This window comes from Natator depressus, chromosome 4 (genome assembly GCF_965152275.1).
Source record: "Natator depressus isolate rNatDep1 chromosome 4, rNatDep2.hap1, whole genome shotgun sequence".
NCBI lineage: Eukaryota > Metazoa > Chordata > Testudines > Cheloniidae > Natator > Natator depressus.
Window position 1 is genome coordinate 111,755,646 of NC_134237.1, and position 21,277 is coordinate 111,776,922.

At 39.8% G+C, this 21,277-nt stretch overlaps 1 protein-coding gene across 5 annotated transcripts in view; it reads right to left on the minus strand.

The window, feature by feature from the left end:
• Nucleotides 1–21,277, minus strand: part of CPEB2 (cytoplasmic polyadenylation element binding protein 2) — an 82,042-nt gene that overhangs the window by 396 nt on the left and 60,369 nt on the right. For all 5 annotated transcript variants that reach the window (XM_074951668.1, XM_074951667.1, XM_074951664.1 and 2 more), the window contains 4 exons: nt 18,889–19,007; nt 18,468–18,582; nt 16,510–16,691; nt 1–935 (listed from right to left, as the gene is read on the minus strand). The exon at nt 1–935 is cut by the window's left edge and continues 396 nt beyond it. In XM_074951668.1, the coding sequence (XP_074807769.1) occupies nt 708–935; nt 16,510–16,691; nt 18,468–18,582; nt 18,889–19,007 (644 nt within the window). In that variant the 3' untranslated portion in view covers nt 1–707. The remainder of the gene's footprint in view (nt 936–16,509; nt 16,692–18,467; nt 18,583–18,888; nt 19,008–21,277) is intronic.

Here is a 21,277-nt window from a genome sequence, read left to right on the forward strand (position 1 = left end):
GGCAGTTTAGGCCATATTGTGCTGCCTGCATTTTATCTGTAATGCAGTGTCTCTTAAATGTTTCAATCCCGTATTAATAGGTGGCATTACACATAACACCTATATAGCAGCATAGCTAATACAGCTTGTGATTAAAAGTGTTTAAAAATAGCTAATAAATCAGATTATCTTGAGGTATTATTTCTTGCAAGTCAAAATGGAGAGCAAAAATCAACCCTAATTTTTAGTTTATGTATACACTGAAAATAGCAACAACAATAAAAATAAGCTTTTTGTAGCAGACATATTCCATCTTCACTATTTTGCTACCTTTGGTAAATTACTGGGGCAGATCTTGAAGTTAAAAACCCATGTTTAGAAATAAGTGCACGCTTCACCCACTAAATATAGCAGCAGACTTTGTGCCCCTACGCAAAAACATTTTCTCATATCTAATTTTAACTTTACATATAAAAATAACTTGGAGAAAATACAAAAGAACATTTTATTTTAACATGAAAATATCACAAAAATTAGTAAGCCTGAGATGTAGGGTTTTGGTGAAAAACAAGAGGCTTGTAGTGTTTTGGCTGCTGATAAAGATGCATGTATTGATAGCTGGGGTGAAAAGCAGAAGAATGCACTTATTTCTTCTGCATGTCAGTATCTTCAAACACAGTAAGCCACATGCACCCTTCTTTCCTTATGTAGACGCTGGTTCACCATGCTTAGTTCCAGCGGAAGTGGATCTGACGTGGGCGGTCAGCCCCCTCTTTTACCAATGGCTTATGGAATTCACGTCCTGCACGAGAGTGGATGTTTGCCCAGCAAAACTCACAGTAATACTGCAGGCAAGTGACATTGGCACAAAAGAAAGGAGCAAACTTTCCACCACATCGTGCACCCTGGCATTCATCACACATCTGGTCATCCAACACATATGGCTTTACCTCCACCTGTTGGGAAAAAAAACAAAAACAAAAAACAACCAACCCTAGTTAATGTCTTGTATTTCTGCATCAGAAAAGATTAAGCATTTTCAATTTGTTTTATGGTTGCACAACAAAAAACAAAACAAAAAAGTGCAAAAATCAACGTTACAGTGGAGATATGCCACAGGAACACATATCCAGATCATAATGTTAGAAATACACAAATGTTTTTGTAGACAAGTGGAGACTGCAGTCTAGCCCTTACATGGTGAAGTGTAAATTAAACCAGGAGGAGAAAAGGAAATGGAAGCCTTGGTCACTTTCACATTGCCCAGTAGCATTCACTGGGAGCAAAAAGATTGTGTGTGTAAATCATTTTACACACACTTTTTGTTTTGCTTCCAGTTGCCTTTACCAAATTCACTCCTACAATACACATTACTTTCTACTATTTATTGAGCAAATGTGGTGCTCAGTGCTTTCAAACATGCTTCAAGGAGCATACACTTTGAACAATACTAAGTTTGTTATAAAGGACTGCTTGAGAGTATCCGGCTAATCTATATTGTTGATAAAGGTTAATACAGAAGCACTGGTTGTGAAAAATATCAATGTTCAAAAGGGACCTCAACATGACCTCTAAGGGTATGTCTACACTGCAGTTAAACACCCACTGCTGGCCCATGTGAGCTGACTCGAACTACTGGGCTTTTTAACTGTCATGTAAATATTTGGGCTCAGGCTGGAGCCCAGGCTCCAGGACCCCACAAGCGGAGAGGATCCCAGAGCCCAGGCTCCAGCCCGAGCCCAAACAGCTACATTACAATTAAATAGCCTGAGTCAGCTGACAGTGGCCAGCTGTGGGTGTTTAACTGCAGCACAGACATACATTAACTATGCACACATAATTTTGCACACAATTATTTGATCATGCAAGAATCTAGCTTGTATGCAAACCAGAGTTACACTTACCAGCTTGCTCACATCCTGTTTTAGAAACACAAATGATTGTTTTCACAGATCATTTGTGCAAATTAATAGCCATTTCAGGAATAAGACATATCAAATTTGTGGCCACCAGCCTTGGTGATACATTCCTTTAACTCCTTCTACAACTATTTTAACTTTTACACAATAGATTGTTAATACACTGTATTTCTAGGTGGGTTTTTTTTTGGAAAACATTTAAAATGCCATCTTTGCAACTCTCAGACTACCAGACACCTGTTTTGTATAGACAGTTTCCCCACTCCCAAACACATCTGACTGTCAGAGTGGAAAAGTGGCAAGTGTCCAATGGTTAATTTGCATTAGGTCTGTGTAACTGAACTGTAACACAGAGGAAAAAGAATTTCAGAACAAAATACAAAAGAAATTGACCACATCTTTAAAAAAAAAAAGCATTGTTTTCCACATTTTCCTCACTTTATAAAGAAGACATACTGCTTGTTGTTTGTCTGTCAAAACACAGTGTTGCCGCAGTTCATACTCACAATGTGATTGCGATAAAAGGATTGTTTATCTATATACTTTAACATTAGTAAGAAGCTACACAAAGATGGTATCCGTTCTGGAGCTAAGCAGTCACCCTTACCCTACTAGTTTCACACTGCTGAATGAAACAGTAAAAACTTGAATTAAAAAAAAAGTATTTAAAATGTATCCTTAAACATATCAGAAAACTGGATGCAGCATGGACAAAAAGCTGCCACTCAGATGCATAATATTAATCAGCACACCACTTACCTTTAAAAAATGTGTTCTAGTAAGTAGGCAAAAGTATTTCTGTTGCAAGATAGCTAAAGTTATTATATCACTTGATGTGAGTAATCGATGTAAACTCTTGAAAATGAAGTTAATTTTAAGTCACAAACGCACTATTCTTAAAACAAATGCTAATCAAATTAAAAGAAAAGGGGAACCAGCAATCCTTAAAGTTAATCCCCAAATGTTTTACATCAAAAGTCTTTTTTTTTTCAAAGTGATCCACGAGTGATCATCATTCCTGACTGGTCTACAGTACATAAAAAAAATGTTGTGGAAAAAAATAGGAAGTATACTCACTGCGCTAACCTGTACTTTTAATGCAAGCTCTACAGTCTGTATCACTGCAACAAGTCGCTTTTCTAGGAGTTAAACTCAAAGCTTTTAATATGAATAGGTACCTCATGCAACAGTTATCTTTACAATTTAAAGCAACAAGTGAAGCACTGTGTATTTCAGTAAGAATAAGTGTGTGTGGGCTGAACTTCAAAATTCAAGGATCTCTGACTATCTATTGTTAGGGAGAGCGCTGTCATCAGATGTGTGCCAATGGCTCCTTAAACTCTGAAAGAACCCCAAACCCTTCAGTGGTTTCGGTTCAACCATGAAAATACTGAATCAGTGTATTAACTTATAGAATATGAGAGCATTTCTTTTTAACCGTTTGCACTTTCTCTCTTCTCCTTTTCCTCATCTCCATGCCTATTAATATGAGTTTGGGCTTTTTAAAAAACTGAGACAAGCAAGAAAATAGTGCATAATTAAAAAAAGATGACTCAAATAATTAGGAAAAAAGCCCACTAAAATAATCACCTTCTAATCAATGAAAGATCACACTTAACATAATCTAGTACCAAGTTAGAATACAAACCCATTTAACTATGGATGTACAAGACTGGATGGATGTTACCTGGTTTACTGCATAAATGAAGAATGTATGGCAAGTACGGTATATGTATCCAACCAGTAAAGATAGCCCATACCTCAGAGAGAGACCAACCGACCATCTTCAAGCCAGAGTTACAGAAATGGAGCGTCAGAGAGACACAAAACTGTATCTAGAGATGTAGAGATGCATTCCATAGTGGACCATCTCAATAGGATTCCCCCAAATTTCCTGATGGGAGGCAACTTAGGTGGTAGGAAAATACACTGCTTTAGGTAGGACGCATCTTCCAACTGAGATAGAAGAGGCTGATCATTCCTCATGTACAGAGAGTATCACTCCTGGGGATGGGATTACACAGTTGAAATGAAGACACTCTGGTCATAGGGGATTCAGCCATTAGAAATTTAGGGATGGTCTATACTTTGAGTTAGCATGCAGCAAGCCATGGTATAATTTATAAAGCACTAGTTTGCTGCGCACTATCTGCAGGTTGAACCCCAGTACAGTGTACTAAAAGTTCCACAGTGCACGCTGATGCAACATTTTGGTGCATTGTAGCAGGGATCACACAGCATTTAGTACATGGCTAGCTAGTGCACTGGAGAGTCACAAACCCTCGCTTGCCAAGCACTCCCTTGCTGTGTAAACAATCTCATAGATAGTTGGGTATATGGTAATTGTGACATCTGGTTATCTGCCTACCGAATGCAAAGGTGGAAAATCTCATGAAACATCTAGAGAATACTGGTAACAAGCTTGTGGTCATAATACCTGTACATATTGATACCAATGATGTAGGAAAGTGTATGAGTAAGGACCTGGAAGCTAAATTTAGATTGCTAGGAAGTATGCATAGGTCCAGAGCCACTGTTATAGCTTCCTATGCAATGTCTCCAGTTCCACATGCAGGGCCAGCTAAACAGGGAGCATTGAGACCCTGAAGTTCATGGATGAGAAGATGGTGTAAAGAGGAAGGCTTTAAATTTACTAGGTCCTGAGGAGCATTGTAGAGAAAGGAGAGCCTATACAGAAGGGATGGGCTTCACCTTAATCAAAGTGAAATTAGCCTGCTGGCACATAAAATGATATTTTGGGGGATTGTTCAAAGTAGAGCTTGGGGTAGGGGTTAAGGAAAACAAAAGGCATTTCTGTATCAAGTAAAGGATAGAACAGAAACAACAGCTAAACTGGGTCAGGCAGAAGTCAAGTTCACAGAGGTAATTTCTGTTAAAATCAACATGATGTCAGACTGAGGAGTTAAATAAAAATAGGCACGTGGTCAAAAACTATAAATATTTATATTCAAATGCAAGAATGCAAGATGAAGAGCACAATTACATGAACTAGAATGTCTGCCAATGGAAGAGGACCTTGGCATAACAGAATTACAGAAACATGGATGAATGCAAAAACCGAAACCAAACATGGATACTATAATTCTTGGGTATAAACCATATAAGAAACACATATTAGATTGCAGAAACAGGAGAGGAGTGCACATCTAAAATATTCCATAGAATCTATTCAGATAGTCCTCACTACTCAAAAGTTATAACTCCAAGTTATAAGAATACAAAGCAGGGTCTGTACTACTGCAGACCAGAAGGAGGAAATTGATCTCTCTCAATGTTCTGAACTCAAAGACCATAATAAAGTCTAATAAAATTATATTAAATGAAGACTTCAACTACCTTCATATAAACTTGTCAAATATCTTTGTGGGACAAGAAAAAAAATCATCAACACCTTCTTAAACAATTGGTTTGTGGAACTGCTAGGGTTACTGAGTAAACAAGAGAAGCTCATCTCAACTTAGTCCTCAGTAACACACAGGAGTTGGTCCAAGAAACATCTACAGTTGAACCAGTAAGTAACAGTACACACAATAAAATTAAATGCAACATAACTGAGGGGAGAAAAGGTACCACAAGCGGAAAAAGGGGACTTCAAAAAGACCCTAAAGTCAAAGCTAAAAAAATTACAATCCTAACATTTAGCACAGATACTACTTACAAAAGAAAAAACAAAAAAAGACTCAAAAATGCAGATTTAAACGAAAAAGGAAAGCAGGAAGCCAGAAAGTAAATCAATATGGCTAAATGGCAAGTTTCAAGAGGTTACTTAAATAACACAGATAAACTTTCAGAAAATGGAAAATCAATGTTAATGAAAGACCAAAGACTACATCAGATACTATGTCAGAAGAAAATTAAGAGGGATCAAATGGAATTTGAAGAGCAAATAGCTAGAGGTAAAAAACCCAAGCAGGTTATTTGTTGTTTAGTAACAAGCTTCCCCATGATTGCCCTCATGTTCTAAAAACCTTTATGTTGAGTCTTGATTAACTGTAGTTACATCCAAATGATGTTTGGGAAGCTGAAATCTTGTGGGTGTACACTGTAACCAAATACTGTGGTTTTGATCTAGGTATTTGTTGTTCTCTGCCCCCACTGTTTAGAAATCTGTGAGCACATGCCCACATCAGTTTTACCTTAGATTTTCATTTTTCCCTTCAAGTATTTAACTCCTTCCCCCTAAATTATATCACTTCATAGAATCATAGCATTAGACGGGACCTCAAGGGTCATCTACTCTAACCCCCTACAAAAATACAAGATTTATTGGGGTTAAACCATCCAAGACAGATGGCTATCCATTCTCTTTTTGAAAACTTCCAGTGAAGGAGTTTCCACAACCTCCCTAGGCAATCTGTTCCATTGTCCTACTGTTCTTACAGTTAGGAAGTTTTTCCTGAGATTTAATCTAAACCTATGTTTTAGTTTGAACCCATTGCCTCCTGTCCTGTCTTCTGTGGCAAAAGAGAACAACTTTTCTCCATCTTTTTTATGGCAGCCTTTCAAATATTTGAAGACAACGATCACGTTCCCCCTTAATCTCCTCTTTTCCAAGCTAAACATACGCACTTCCTTCATATTATATATATATATATATATAAAATCACACGCACACACAGAGGGATCTCTGCTATTCCAATTGCCTTCTTGGCACCCAGAGGCCCTTCAAAATTTCTGGTGACCTAAATGCCATGAAAGAGAACAGTCTATTCAGAAGTTAAAGCTTCTTTTCACAAGTGTAGAAACAGGACTCATGAGCAAAATGATGTTCTTTGTCAAGCTTTTCATTTATTTTAGGATTCTTTCCCACTATTCCTTTTCCCTTTTCCAAAAACATAGGTATCAGTCCTTATGAGCAGCCTTATCAGCAACTATTTAATGTCTTAAGAAAAGTCATCTAATTTGAAGCTAACAGAAAATAATTAATTACATTTAAATATTGCTCACTGTGACAGGGTGCACTTGTCCTGCACTGGACAAGTCGGGGTTAACCTCGTACTTTGGGAGAGGAAGCCACGCCCCCACACCTCTGCTGGGAATACTCCAATTGGAGCGTCAGTATAAAAGGGAGCAGCCCAGCTCAGTCAAGGCTGACCACCGAAGTGAGAGGATGCACGCTCCAGGCTCCTGCCCAGGAGCTGCTGGAGCCTAAGACTATGGAGGCCAAGCCTGCCGAGATCAGGACAGCCATCTGCAGACACCCAGGTGACACTGGAACCGTCGGGAGCTTCACAGGCCAGAGACCACACCACTGGAAGACACAGTAGGAAGTAGCCCAGGGGAGCTAGACATTGATCTCGTTGTAGGACCAGGTGTTAAGTCAGTGTGGTTCAGACGGATCCCCACTGACTCAGAGGCAAATACACTTGCTGCTGATAGGGCCTTGGGCTAGGACCCAGTGGAGTTGGGAGGGTCCGGGCCCCCTCCCCTGGCCACCCCCCCTCCCCCCACGGGAGGTGGACCAGCAGCCCTGTGAGGAACCCTGCAGCCCTGTGAGGAAGAGCAGCCATATTGACTCTTGCGACTAGGCCATGCAGCCTTGCAAGAGAGAGCAACACAAGAAAAAATTAAAATCTAAGTGTATATTTAAATTTCCTTTATAAGGTCAGTGGCTATTATAAAAAATATTGCATTTCTTTGGCTTGACCAATATTTCCATGCACTATTTTATATGAATAATTCAACCAAAAAAAAAAAAAAAACCCCACAACAACCCAAATTACCTTTGATACATCTCACAAGTCTATGGGGCAAAGAATCAGATAAGGAAAGCATTAACAAATGGCCAAACCTAACAAAAAGTCATCCTCATGAAGTTTTATACTTCTGTCAATTTGGAAACAGTAAATGTAGAACTGAAAATATTAATTCTCTCAACAGCAGCTTATTGGATTGGGTAAAAACTACATAGTGAAGGAAAAAAAAAAATCTTTAAAAAGCCCTACTTTGAAAAACTATTCAGTAAAAATGGCATTTTGAGGAGCATTATTTTTATTTCAGTGTCTCAAATTAAGTTTGTTCACTATACATATCAAAGGATTTTTCTTCTAACTACAAGCCGTGCAAACTCATCATAAGGTCTTAAAGTCAAGCTGTATTCTTTTTGGCTCATGTATCAACACCACAAGTAAGATTTGCTGGCTAAAGTTCCAATCTTTCTATTAGAAATGGGTGTGCACAGAGCCATTACTTTTAATAGAACTCAGCATAGATATAAGGGTTTGCCTATTCAGAAGCAATAGCAGAAGAGAGGCCCAAATTGTGCCTCTGGATTACATCCACACAACCTTGTTTCCTTCAATGTTTAGTTTAAGGATGAGACAAAAAACGAGAGGGATTATGACAGCAGTATACAAAACACAGAAGGTATCTTGGATGCTTGGATTTACCTTCTCTCATAGCAAAAGAACAAAGGGACAAATCAATGAAAATGAAAAGCAATAAAGCAGACCTTTTGTTTGAAGTCAAAAGGGATATAAAACCCCTCATGTTTCAATGCAGAAGTCAACCTCTAAATTGACAGGGGTTAGGTAATATTTCCTTTATGTGCCATTTATTCCATAATTGTGCCCACACCCTCCTCAGGACCTTCTCTTGGTGGCAGAGACAGGACACCAGACTAGATGGCCCACTGGTCTGATCCTGTATTGCTACCCCTATGCTCCTGCAAGTGATGTTCCTAAGCTAAATCATCTGGTAACAAACAGGCAGAAGAGAAAGATATAAGGAGGACAAAGACAGAAAACCTCCCTTTAATTAAAATTGCATTCAAGTTGCATTCAAATACATACCCAATGAACAATAAAAGACACTGAGGACATACGATGATCTGTTCTGGACAACTAATTTCTAGTGGCCTAATTTATCTTTCATTTAAAAAAATAAAAACCTCAGGAGATTTCTGCTTCCTAGTTTAGTGAATTAGTTTAACAGCTTCATTACACTTTCATTTACCATAGTTACAGTGAAAAAACTAATCAAAGCCACAGCATGGAGAATTTATATATTTGAAACATTTAACAGCTACAAGAACCTTACAGTTAGAAATAGGGATTTCTTATGTGAAATGTAATGCCAGAAATTAACAGTCCAACAGCCATAATTAACCAGGTGTTAATGTGGCAAACAAACAGGCAATGTTTTATGCATCTGACACTCTTCATACAGGACACTGAATTTAAAACAAAGACATTAAGTTCTTTGCCTTTTGATATCTCTCAAACACACCCTGGTCCAAAAACTTACTTAACCTCAGTGTCAGTGTACTACTTACGTAAAACATAAGTGTTTCAAAGCTTTCAGAAACTGTGATCCAGTATTATACAGTTTTTATACTACATTTTATTACCTTCAGAAAATTGTGTACACAAGCATCTGTCGAAAGTATGAGATTTAATCCCCTTTATGTATTTAGAAGTAGTACTCTTTTCTATATATCAGTATTTGGGCGAAAGCACAATATAAAAGCCCCAAACAAACAAAACAAACTAACTGGGATCCCATTATGCAGGGGAATGTACAAACACATGGGAATGTAACTAATTTGAAATGAAGGAATAATTGAGTGTAATGAACAGTAGAATCAGCAGGATAAAATAATAAGGTCAGATTACATAATTTAGCTATTGTGACAAAGTTCCTCCTCTGTCTTGGTGGGTCCTGCGCTTATTGGCGAATTTGCTTGCCTCAGCGATTCACGGCAGCCCTCAGTTTGGCCACTTTTGCTAGTGGCTCAAACCTGCCATTCACTCAGCTAACCTCATCACTGGCCAGCATGGGAAAAAGGAAGGAGAACAATCCCTGCAGTCTCTGCTGATCCACCATGTGGGTAGAGGAACAGACCAGAGACCTTCCCTTCTGGTGGAACCCACAGTCCAGGTCAACTCCTCCTGTGTCTGATCAGGAGTTGGGAGGTTTGGGGGTAACCCGGGCCTGCCCTCTACTCCGGGTTCCAGCCCAGGGCCCTGTGGAATGCAGCTGTCTAGAGTGCCTCCTGGAACAGCTGTGCAACAGCTACAACTCCCTGGGCTACTTCCCCATGGCCTCCTCCCAACACCTTCTTTATCCTCACCACAGGATCTTCCTCCTGGTGTCTGATAATGCTTGTACTCCTCAGTCCTCCAGCAGTACGCCTTATCACTCTCAGCTCCTAGTGCCTCTTGCTCCCAGCTCCTCGCACCAACACCACAAACTGAAGTGAGGTCCTTTTTAAACTCAGGTGCCCTGATTAACCAGCCTGCCCTAATTGATTCTAGCAGCTTCTTAATTGGCTCCAGGTGTCCTAATTAGCCTGCCAGCCTGAATTTGTTCCAGCAAGTTCCTTCTTATTCTGGAACTGCCCCTGTTACCTTTACCCAGGGAAAATGGACCTGCTTAATCTGGGACTAACATATCTGCCTTCTATATTGGCTGAGTCGACCATCATGACACCAGACCAGGAATAAAAAAAAAAATGCAGAGCCAAGACTTGCAAAATGGGAGGCCTTTAAACGCCAGTTGATATCTAAATTTCCTGAACATAGATATGTTGCGGATCATTTGAACCACTTGAATGTGACTAAAAAATGGACACACTCTTAAATCATATCTATTCACTTTTGGCATATTTGCAGTGGTCTACCATCTGATCTGTTGTAGGCTGTTCAACACCTTTTATGGAAAATTTTGTACTGGGTATAAAAATGTTGGGATAAGGATGTGAATCAGATGAACATTTGTCTTCTGTTAATATATGTAGAGTTAATGACTTAAAATCAATCATACAGGAAAAAAACCACTCTCCTGTAGCCATCTGGCCTGACCCTGTCACACTATGTATATAATTTGATCGTTCTAGAATATTGTTTTCCTTTAGAAAAAATGAGAAGCTATCTTAGACTACTGATCAACGTGGCCATCACTAGCTTCATGATTTTCTGTACAAATATAGCATTTCAATATAAATTATTTTACAATAGCTCTATGGGTCTGATACCAGATTTATCATATTCAAGTTGTATAATCAAAGCAGCTATCTTGCTTAAAATTTGTTTCATTTTAAAGACATGTCTGAAAGATTAGGCCCATATTTTAGATTTCCCAAAACCTAATATTAACAATAAATATGTTCTAATAGAGAAGAAGAAAAATGTTAGCAGCGTGTTAGAATTTAAACATTCTTCTGCAGTGTTTACACCCCAATACTATAGCACAGGGGTTGGTAACCTATGGCACGTGTGCCAAAGATGGCCTGCAAGCCGATTTTTAATGGCACGCTGCTGCCTGCCGGGTCCCAGCCGCCCGCCCCGCTCAGCCCACTGCCAAACCCAGGCTGGTAGCGGGCTGAGCGGGGCTGGCGGCCAGGACCCCGGCAGGCAGCAGTGCGCCATTAAAAATCCTGCCTGCCCCGGCCCACTCTTCTCCGCCTCCCTGCCCTGCAAGGGGCAGGGTGAAGAAGCTTGGTTCTGCCGGCTGCTGCTGCAGGGCAGGCAAGCTTCCCCCACTCCCCCGCATCTTCCCCCAGCATGCTGGGTTCTTGCCCTTCCTCCTCTCCCTCTGTGCCACTAATCAGCTGATGGCACTTGCGAGGGAGGGGGAGAAGTGGAGCCGCAGCATGCTCGCTGCTCTGGGGAGGAGGCGGAAAAGAGGTGGGGATGGGGCTGTGGGAATGGAATCAGGGCATATCCCCTCCAGCCCCTTGCCGTGAGCCACTCTGGGCAGGGCGCTGGGAGCAGCCCCACGACTCTAGCCCACACTCCCAGCCCTCTGCCCTGACTCCTGCACCCCCCTCACACACTCCCAGCCCTCTGCCCTTACGCTTGCATCCCCACACACCCCAGCCTCCTGTCCTGACCCCTGCACCCCCCATGACCCCAGCCCTGACTCCAGCACCCACCCACACATACCCAGCCCCCCCACACCCCATGCCCAGACTCCTGAACCCTCCTTACATGCCCCCAGCATGTGACTGACTCTTGCACCCCCCACATTCCCACCCCCACTGTGAGCACCAAACAGGAGCTCCTGCATCCCCCCCTACATTCCCACTTGCACCAAATGGGAGCTGCTCAGGTAAGCACTCCACACCTAAACCTCCTGCCCCAACCCTGAGCCCCCTCCCTCATTCTAGCTCCTGGCCAGACCCTACACCCCAACCCCCAGCCTGCTCCTTCACCCCCAGCCCTGTGCTCAGTGCAGAGAGAGAGAGAATGGGATAGAACCAGGGAGAAGGTAGGTACCCATTCTATGTGGGCAGGGCCGGGATCCCAGACCGGCTGTGGGCTAAGCAGGGCCGGCAGCCGGGACCCCGGCAAATGGAACCCCAGACCAGCAGCGGGCTGAGCCGCTCAGCCCACTGCCAGTCTGGGGTCCCAGCCGCCAGCCCTGCTCAGCCCGCTGCCAGTCTGGGGTTCTGGCTGCCAGCCCTTTGCCAGCCGGGGTCCCGGCCGCAGGCCCCCGCTCAGCGTAAGATCAGCATTTTAAATGAAGCTTCTTGAACATTTTGAAAACCTTGTTTACTTTACATACGAGAATAGTTTAGTTATATAATATATAGACTTATAGAGAGAGACCTTCTAAAAAACGTTAAAATGTATTACTGGCATGCGAAATCCTAAAGTAAAGTGAATACATGAAGACTGGGCACACCACTTCTGAAAGGTTTCACAACAACAATCTGAAAGTGAAACTGACTAGGAAACAAAATTGAAATTTACTAATCTATTCTCATTGATCCAGAAGACTAAAATGCAAAAAAACAAACATAAGCGTTTAATAGGTAAATTCAAGGTTCCAATTATTCAGAGACTAAATTGCAGTAAGTAATATGTAAAATGGAATTTAGGAGGACTAACAGATTTTGAAGAGGAAATAGCTGAAATATAAAAAAATCCCAAGAGATTTTTCAAGTATATCAGAAGCATAAAGCCGGCACACAAATCAGTGGATCTTCTGTATCGCCAAGGGACAAAGGAGGCAATTAGAAGAAGATAAGAACATTGCTGACAAGCTAAATAATTTCTCTGCATCAGTTTTCACCTCAGATGATGTTAGGAAGATAACTACACCAGAACTCCTTTTTTTCTGGAACTAAAAGATAAGGTACTATCAGACATTGAGAAATCAGAAGAAGAGATGTCAAAACAAGCGGATAATCTAAAAAGCAGTAAGTCACTATGTCAGGATGGTATACATCCAAGAGTACTGAAGAAGCTCAAGGATGAAGTGGCTGAGCTGCAAGCAAAGAACATGCATTCTTCTCATTAAAAGTAGGCTTAAGGACTGAAGGGTAGCAAAAATTGTACCAATACATAAAAAAGGTTCCAGGGGTGATCCAGGTACAGACCAGTACGCCTTACTTCTGTACCTTGTAAATTCATTGAAATTACAATTAAAACCAGAATAATAAAACACCTAGAAGATCATATGATATGATATAGTCTAACCAGCATGGTTTCTGGAAAGAGAAATAATGTCTCACTAATCTATTAGAATTCTTTGAATGGATCAATATAGTAATAGATAAAAGGAGAAAGTGCTGACATTTAGACTATCAAAAAGGTCCCTCACAAAAGGCTACTAAAGAAGCTAAGTAGCCATGGAAATATAAGGGAGCATATTGTCTTGGATTGAAAACTGGCTAAAAAATAAGGAACAAAGAATAGAAATAAATGGTCAATCATCATCATGGCAAAAGGCTAACAGAGGGTGCCTTAGGGTTTCATACTAGGAACATTCCTTAATATTTATTAATGATGTGGCTAAGCAGAGAAGTGGCAAAATTTGCAGATGAGAAAGTTATTTAAGTTAGTCAAATCCAAAGAATAATGTGAGGAACTTCAGAGGGACCTAACCAAACTAGGTGAATGGGTAACACACTGGCAGACAAAGTTCCAGGTAAATAAATGCAAAGCAAACACATAGTGGAAGGAAAAATTTGAATTATGCATCCACCTTACAGGGTTGTAAATTACTTTATTAACTCAGTAAAGGTACCTGGGCATCATTGTGACAGATCAATGAAGACTTCTGTGCATGACACAGCTGCAGTCACAAAAGCAAACAAGGTGTTAGGATGCATAAGGAACAGGATGAAGAATAATACAGAAAATATTATAGTACCATTTTATAAATCAATGCTGTACTCCTCATTTGGAATACTGAGTGGAATATCCACCTCAAAAAGTGTATAGCAGAATTAGAGAGGATTCAGAGAAGGGAAATTAAAATGTCAGGGGCATGGAAAAATTCATATAAAGAGATATTGAAAAGTTTGGGATTGTTTACCTTAGAAAGGCAAGGAATAAAAAAGGACCCAAAATAAAAGTACATGAAAGAAAGAATGGCACAGGGAAGATAGACTGGTGCTTTGGTTCTCCCTGGCTCACAACACAAGAACCGGGTGACATTCAATGAAACTGAAAAGCAGTAAATTCAAGATTGGTAAAAAGAAATACTTTTTCCACTCACGGCGTAATTCAAGTGTGGAATTAGACTACCACAGTATGTCACGGAAGCGGAGAACTTAGAGGGCATGGACATTTATACGGATAACAAGAATATCCAAAGTTATATCAGTTAATGCAAGCAAAGTGTTTTGGAACACATACACACACACACACACTCTCTCTTCAGTGCTTAGAGCCATCTCTGTTGGGGATTAGGAAGAGAACTTCATGGGGCATATTATATCAGATCTGCCTCGTGGGATTCTCGCATCTTCCTCTGAAGCATTTAGCACTGCCATTACAGAAGACAAGATACTGGACTAGATGGACCATTGGTCTGATCCAGTAGAGCCATTCAGAAATTCCTGTTTCAGTTTCCCAGTAACACAGCTAAGGAATATTTAAACAGGATTCATAATCTGACAGTATGCCTTCAACGTTCCTTTAGAAAAGTTAAATGACTATTATTTATCACCATGGCATGATAAATTTACTGTCTACCCATTTATGGCCAGCATCACCATAATATCAGAATTCCTCATAATTATTCATGTATTTATCCTCACAACACCCTTGTGGGGTAGTAAAGTGCTATTATTCCCATTTTGGGGATAGGAACTGAGGCAGACACAGATTAAGTGACTTGTCCAAGATCACAAAGGATATCTGTGGCAGAGCAGGAACTGAACCCTGGACTTTAGAGTCTCAGCCCACAACCTAAACCACAAGGTTATCCTTCTTCCCACATAAATACCTATTAGCCAAAGGACTAAAAACCTATTAGCCAGAGACGGATACGGAAGATGAGAAGGGGAGGTCTCACCAATAAAATTAATGCCTTCATGAAAAGTCCAGTCCATGCTCTTGCCCCACACACAGAATTGCTGGGAAGGAGGATTCAGTCACAGGACCCTACCTGAGGGCTTCAACTTCTACTTCATCCTCTAGTTAATAGATGTATGAAAAATGTGAAGCTATTCCTCAGTCTTCTCTGTTTGCTTAAAGCAGTGGTTCTCAAACTTTTGTATTGGTGACCCCTTTCACATAGCAAGCCTCTGAGTGCAACCTTATAAATTAAAAATACTTGAATATATTTACCACCATTATAAATGCTGGATGCAAAGTGAGGTTTGGGGTGGAGGCTGAAGCTTGCGACCCCCCATGTAATAACCTCACTATCCCCTGAGCGGTCCCGACCCCCAGTTTGAGAACCCCTGGCTTAAAGGAATAAGGCATTCTCTCTCCCCACAACAGCCAGGAGGTTCTAATGAGAGGTACTATTTTTCTCTTAGTCTTTGGCTTGCTATAATGGAGAGGGAATCTCCACTACTCTAACCTTCCTCCTCTTTACCAGATTCCTTTTTGGGAACACCCTCTCCATGATAAAGCTCCAACAACTGCCACTACCAATAGTTTTCCAAAGCAGCAACCTATTGTACTTAAACTGACATCATTTATGTCAATTTCCTTGCTGCCCACATGCTTCTAAATAGCAGTAGTGAAACTGACCAATCTTATCAGTATCATTTTGATTTTTGCTTTGGGAAGCTATGAGCAGCTGTGGATACACAGGAATTGTCCATCTGCAAACTCAGGAAGACAGCACTTCACCGGTGCGCATTTAAAAAGCTGTCTCTACAATGTTAAGATTTGGCAATATCTGATTTTGGGTGTCCAGCTTGAGGTCCATTGGGCCAGATTTTCACAAGTTTTGAGCACCTACAACCAATGGAAACTGCAGACACTAAGCTGCTCTGAAAATCAAACCTAAGGTGTCTCAGTGTAAAAAAGTGTCAGAATGGTAGAAGATTCCAATCACCGTGCTAGTTTACTTTGAATAAAAGGAAGAAAAACTAAGTGTATTTTTCAAGTCCTTTGACCTTGATGTCAAAAAAAGAGCTATGTCTCTAGAAGAAGAATATATGGTATAGAGTAAGTCACAAGAACAAACTGCTGCTTTGCTGAATATATATTGCACATTAAGGTTTTAATTTCTAGACCTTCAGCAGTTACATGACTATTAAAAAAAATGTAACTAAGAAGTTAGTATCAAAGCCAAACCAAATGCAACTTCAGTGAATTCTGTGAGGTGTGTTTTATACCTTGCCACTCATTTGCAGAGACACGTAATAAATGTTTTAAACAACTAATTCTGTACAACTTACTCGTTTATCGATATCGCCATGCTGAAGTTGAACAAACCGAGCACTAATGGCAGCAATATAACTCTGCTGATTGGAAAATGCAACACGCCCAGCACCTTTGGGGTATTTGAGCTCAGGGTCAGTATCAATTCCTGCATAACAAACTCCACCATAGAGACGGTCCATTATCATAGCCAATTCCACTATGGAGGAACAAAAGAATACAACAGTATTTTAAAACAAGCAATGTAAATGCTGTTAAATGTATTTTTATTTGAAAAATAATAGAAAAGAAAAATTAGTCATTTATTATGTCATATGTACTGTAAAATACAAACCAATAATCTAGGAAGTGTATATGGAATATTTCATAAGAATACTTAAAATATCAATTTTCACAGGAGTGGCCACATCCCTCTCAAGTGACTTTATAAAGTCAAAACTCAGTAGAACCATGAGTCACTGCAGCCCGGTGTGCCCTGGGGCTGAACTCCAAGAGGATTTCCTTCATGGGATATGAAAGAGGATTTTTGGGCAGACTCAGGGGCTAATGAATGCATGGACTGTGAACTGGGTAGAATTCCTACAAAATCCTTGTGTACATGTTGTAGCAGGCCACTATTATTTGGCTGTATAAATGCTCCATATCCTGCCTCCATTTGGTGTAGGGGCATCTATTCTTCAAACCCCCATACAAAGCCTGCTTATCTGGACTTTGTGAGTGGGAAAAGAATTTCATAAGAATTAATTTCAAATGTACAAATCAGATATTTTGGCAAACCATTCACAGCAGTTAAATGTCCAGTTCAGTTACTGCAGGTGATTTAATCTGTATGTATTGAAATATTACTTTCAGGACATAGCTGATGCACATGGAAATAGGGTATGAAGATGTCAGCTGATGGTATTGTTAAATAATAGTGTTTATTTTAAATAAACACGTCTGTTGGCAAATACAGTAAAGTGAGCTAAAAGTCTTACTACTTTAGTGAAGACAAGATAGTCATCACATTAATGCCACAGAAGCTCAGTTTCAGCAGATGATATTAATATGACAAGCAGTAGAGTGTTTGTTTAGTTTACTCAAACAATGAACTTTGACCAAGTAACTGGAAGCATTTTGACTGAAGTGATGAAAAAGAATCACAGCACTGTTTGGAAGAAGAAAAAGGCCATACTATATTTTTGCTGCAGTGACAACAAGCATAGTGTTTATATTATGGCTAAAGATCATTTTTTTTTGCAAATGAAAAAATTCCATGAGGCCAGGAAATTCTAGGCCCAAGAATTAAAAACTGAAGAAGATTTTTTACACCCAGATCTTAGATTGTCACTTTTTTGGCTCTCAGTTTCCTGATGGATTAGTGGAGGTCGTGTATCTTCCTTCTGACTACTGTTCTTTCTGTGATGGCGTTATGCTACATTACAAGTTCTGGTATCATAAGTGGCACTCCTGCAGTCCCTCTAGTAGGTGCTGGGATTTCTAGCACATTGCACTATGAATCCATTTCATACAAACCGCTGACTGGATGGATGCCATGGGACGCTCTGACAGACTACTAGTAAGACTGGAACAGCAGTAGTAAAATTCTGAGCAAGTTCAAGTGCAGTAATGGGGGCATGGACCCTCCAACCTACACTTTTTTTTATATATATAAACAAAACCAACCTTTGAGTGATACATTTTATATTAAAACTTTGCCAAGTAATATCAAGGAATTGCCTATAGCTTTAACTTGGATACAATCATGAAGTTCTTGATGAGTTCTGATTTTAAGTAGATATAAATGATGAGTAGTGCTTTGTGGCCAAAGCCCACCTGGAGAATTTACAGGAGAGTGTGTGTAAATACAGGGAGATATTTCACAGTCTACCATCCAAATATTCTTGTGTATCAATCTTACACAATATGTAGCTTTCAATTTATTACAGACAATAGTTTAAAAATTGCCACATTACAATACCAGTTTTATACTTACCAGCTCTTAATGGCCTAGGGACACCTCCAACGAAAATTGTTTTTCGAGGATCAAGTGGCTGTGAACCATCCATCACAAAGTCACTATCACTTAAGTTCCAGGGACGAATCTGAACCTATTTAATAAAAAAAGAAAATTGCATGCTACTTTAAGTCTCATCACATTACAGTCTTAGCATGTTCATCAGTCTACATAAACTGTCAGCTAGTCACAGTCTCATTAACTGAACATTTCTAGTTGCTCTGTTTTAATCCTATTAATTCAAGATACTGCGGTTTTTTAAGTCATTCAGTTGTCCCAGATGTTGAACTCTGACAACGGTAGTTTGCTTTTCATTATTTTCACCATCATCATCATCATCTCAGGAGCAGCTTTAGACAGATTGCAGCTATAGCCTGGAGGACATCTACTATTTACTTACTGGCTTGTCCTTGATAGTAGGACTGGAAACACACAGATAGAGCTTTCCATCTTCTTCAATACAGGCATCAATCAGTGCCTGAACAGAGCTCTCCTCTTGGAAAAGGAGGAACGCATATCCTGAAGCAACAACAACAAAAAATTAGCTGAAAGCGTGCAATCTTTTCTCCTACATTCTTCACAAAAAGTTTCTTCTCCATGTGAACGTATTTATTTGCAAAGCAAGGTTCAATGTCGAACTAATTTTCTGTTTATAAGTCAGACAGCATCTTCATCTATGTAAATAACCTCCATGGCCAATTACTTTAATACCAACCTGAAATCTCTTTGTAACAAAATTCTTCATCAATAGCTCAATCCTTAGTGTTCTTCTAAAAGAGACTATCAATCACACACTACGAAGTTTAAGACAACATTTTACTTCAGACCCAAAAACACATTTCACTGCTAGCAGTAGACATTATATGATGAAAATCTGATTTGGCACAAAAAGGCTAATCTCAATTCAAGAGATCAGAGCAAAGTACTCTGTTGCATACATGACCTACCAAGCCTCCCAAACACTATACAAATAGGAATTTAAATGCATAATTAATGCTATGGCGGGGGGGGGGGGGGGGGAGCCACTAGAAAAGCATTTTAATGGTTCTGGTTTAATAACTACTTTTTTTTTTTTTTTTTTTTTTAAACTAGAGCAACTCCACAGTTAGAGTTTTGTTCTAAAATATATTTAGAAACACAAAAATGTCTAGTTTTTCTCTAAAGTAGAGTGTTTTTCTCTGAAATGCGTTAACAATTCAGTGTGAAAAATTTAGTTCGTTTTTATGCCACACATTTTCTATGCAGTTTTAGTTACTTTCACTCTGTAAATTTTTAAACAGGATTTCTTTGAAAATGGGCTCTGGCTGAAATATTTCCTTCTCAGTTCTCCTATTCCCTGTTGAGCGATACTTCTTTAAAAAGATTTTTTCTTTTTACACAAAACTTGATAGAGAAGTGGATCCTGTGTAAATCAGGTGCAACCTGAAAAGATTTTCTTTTTATAAAAGTGACAGGATTTAAGATTATTAGTAATCATGTAATAATTGACAATTTATGTGCTGTGCACACAAACGGTTGACTGTTCGCCTGAGCACATAGAAACTGGATTGTATGACAGGCTAGGTTCACACAAACTTCCTTGCCTGCCTGCTTGGGGAACAGGTGCACATAATCCTGCTTGACTGGGTGGGTGAGAAGCTTGGTGCTTTAGGGACACGAACGCGCACGCACGCACACAAAGTCTGAATATTTGGGGGAGAACTGGGTGCTCAGGGCTGATTGAGGGGACTCAGGTGAATGTAAAATCTTCTTTGTAGGTGCTACTTTTCTGTAATACTTCATCCTACAACAGAGAAGGAGAGTTCAAGCACTGCTGCTGATGGATAAAATATGCTGTCAGCAACTGCACCTATGACAGGTCTGCACTACCCTCTGACAGAATCATAGAAATGTAGGGCTGGAAGGGTCCTCAAATGGTTATCTAGTCCTTCCCCCACCTTCCTGCACTGAGACAGGACCATGTATATCTCTAGACCATCCTTATCAGGTGTTTGTTTATCCTATTCTTAAAAACCTCCAGTGACCGGGATTCCAAAACCTTCCTTGGAAGCCTATTACAGAATAACTTTTATAGTTAGAATGTGTCTTTCTGAATATCTAACCTAAATCTCCCTTGTTGCCGATTAAGCCAATTATTTCTTTTCCTACCTTCAGTGTATATGAAGAACAACTGATCACCTTCCTCTTTATAACACCCCTTAGCATATTTGAAGACTATTTTCTGGTGTCCCACTCAGTCTTCTTTTTTCAAGATTAAACATATTCAATTTTTTTTAACCTTTCCTCATATGTCAAGTATTTTAAGTCTTTTATCATTTTTGTAGCTCTTCCCTGGACTATCCAATTTTGTCCCCATTTTTCTTACAGTGTGGCACCCAAAACTGGATACAGTAGTCCAACTGAGGCCTCACCAGTGCCAAGTAGAACAGGACAATTATCGCCTGTGTCTTACATGTGACACTCCTGAACGATATTTACTTTTTTGCAAACTGCATCACATTGTTGGCTCATATTCCATTTGTGATCCATTATAACCCCCAGATTCTTTTCTGCGCTACTACTCCCTAGCCAGTTATTCCCTATTTTGTAGTTCTACATTTGATTATTCCTTCATAAATATAGTACTTTGCACTGGTCTTTACTGAATTTCATCTTGTTGATTACAGACCAATCCTCCAATTTGCCATACACTACCACAGTAACCATGTCAAAGAAAGAAATTAGGTTGGTCTGGCATGATCTGGTTCTTGACAAATCCATATTGGCTATTACTTATCACTCTATTATTC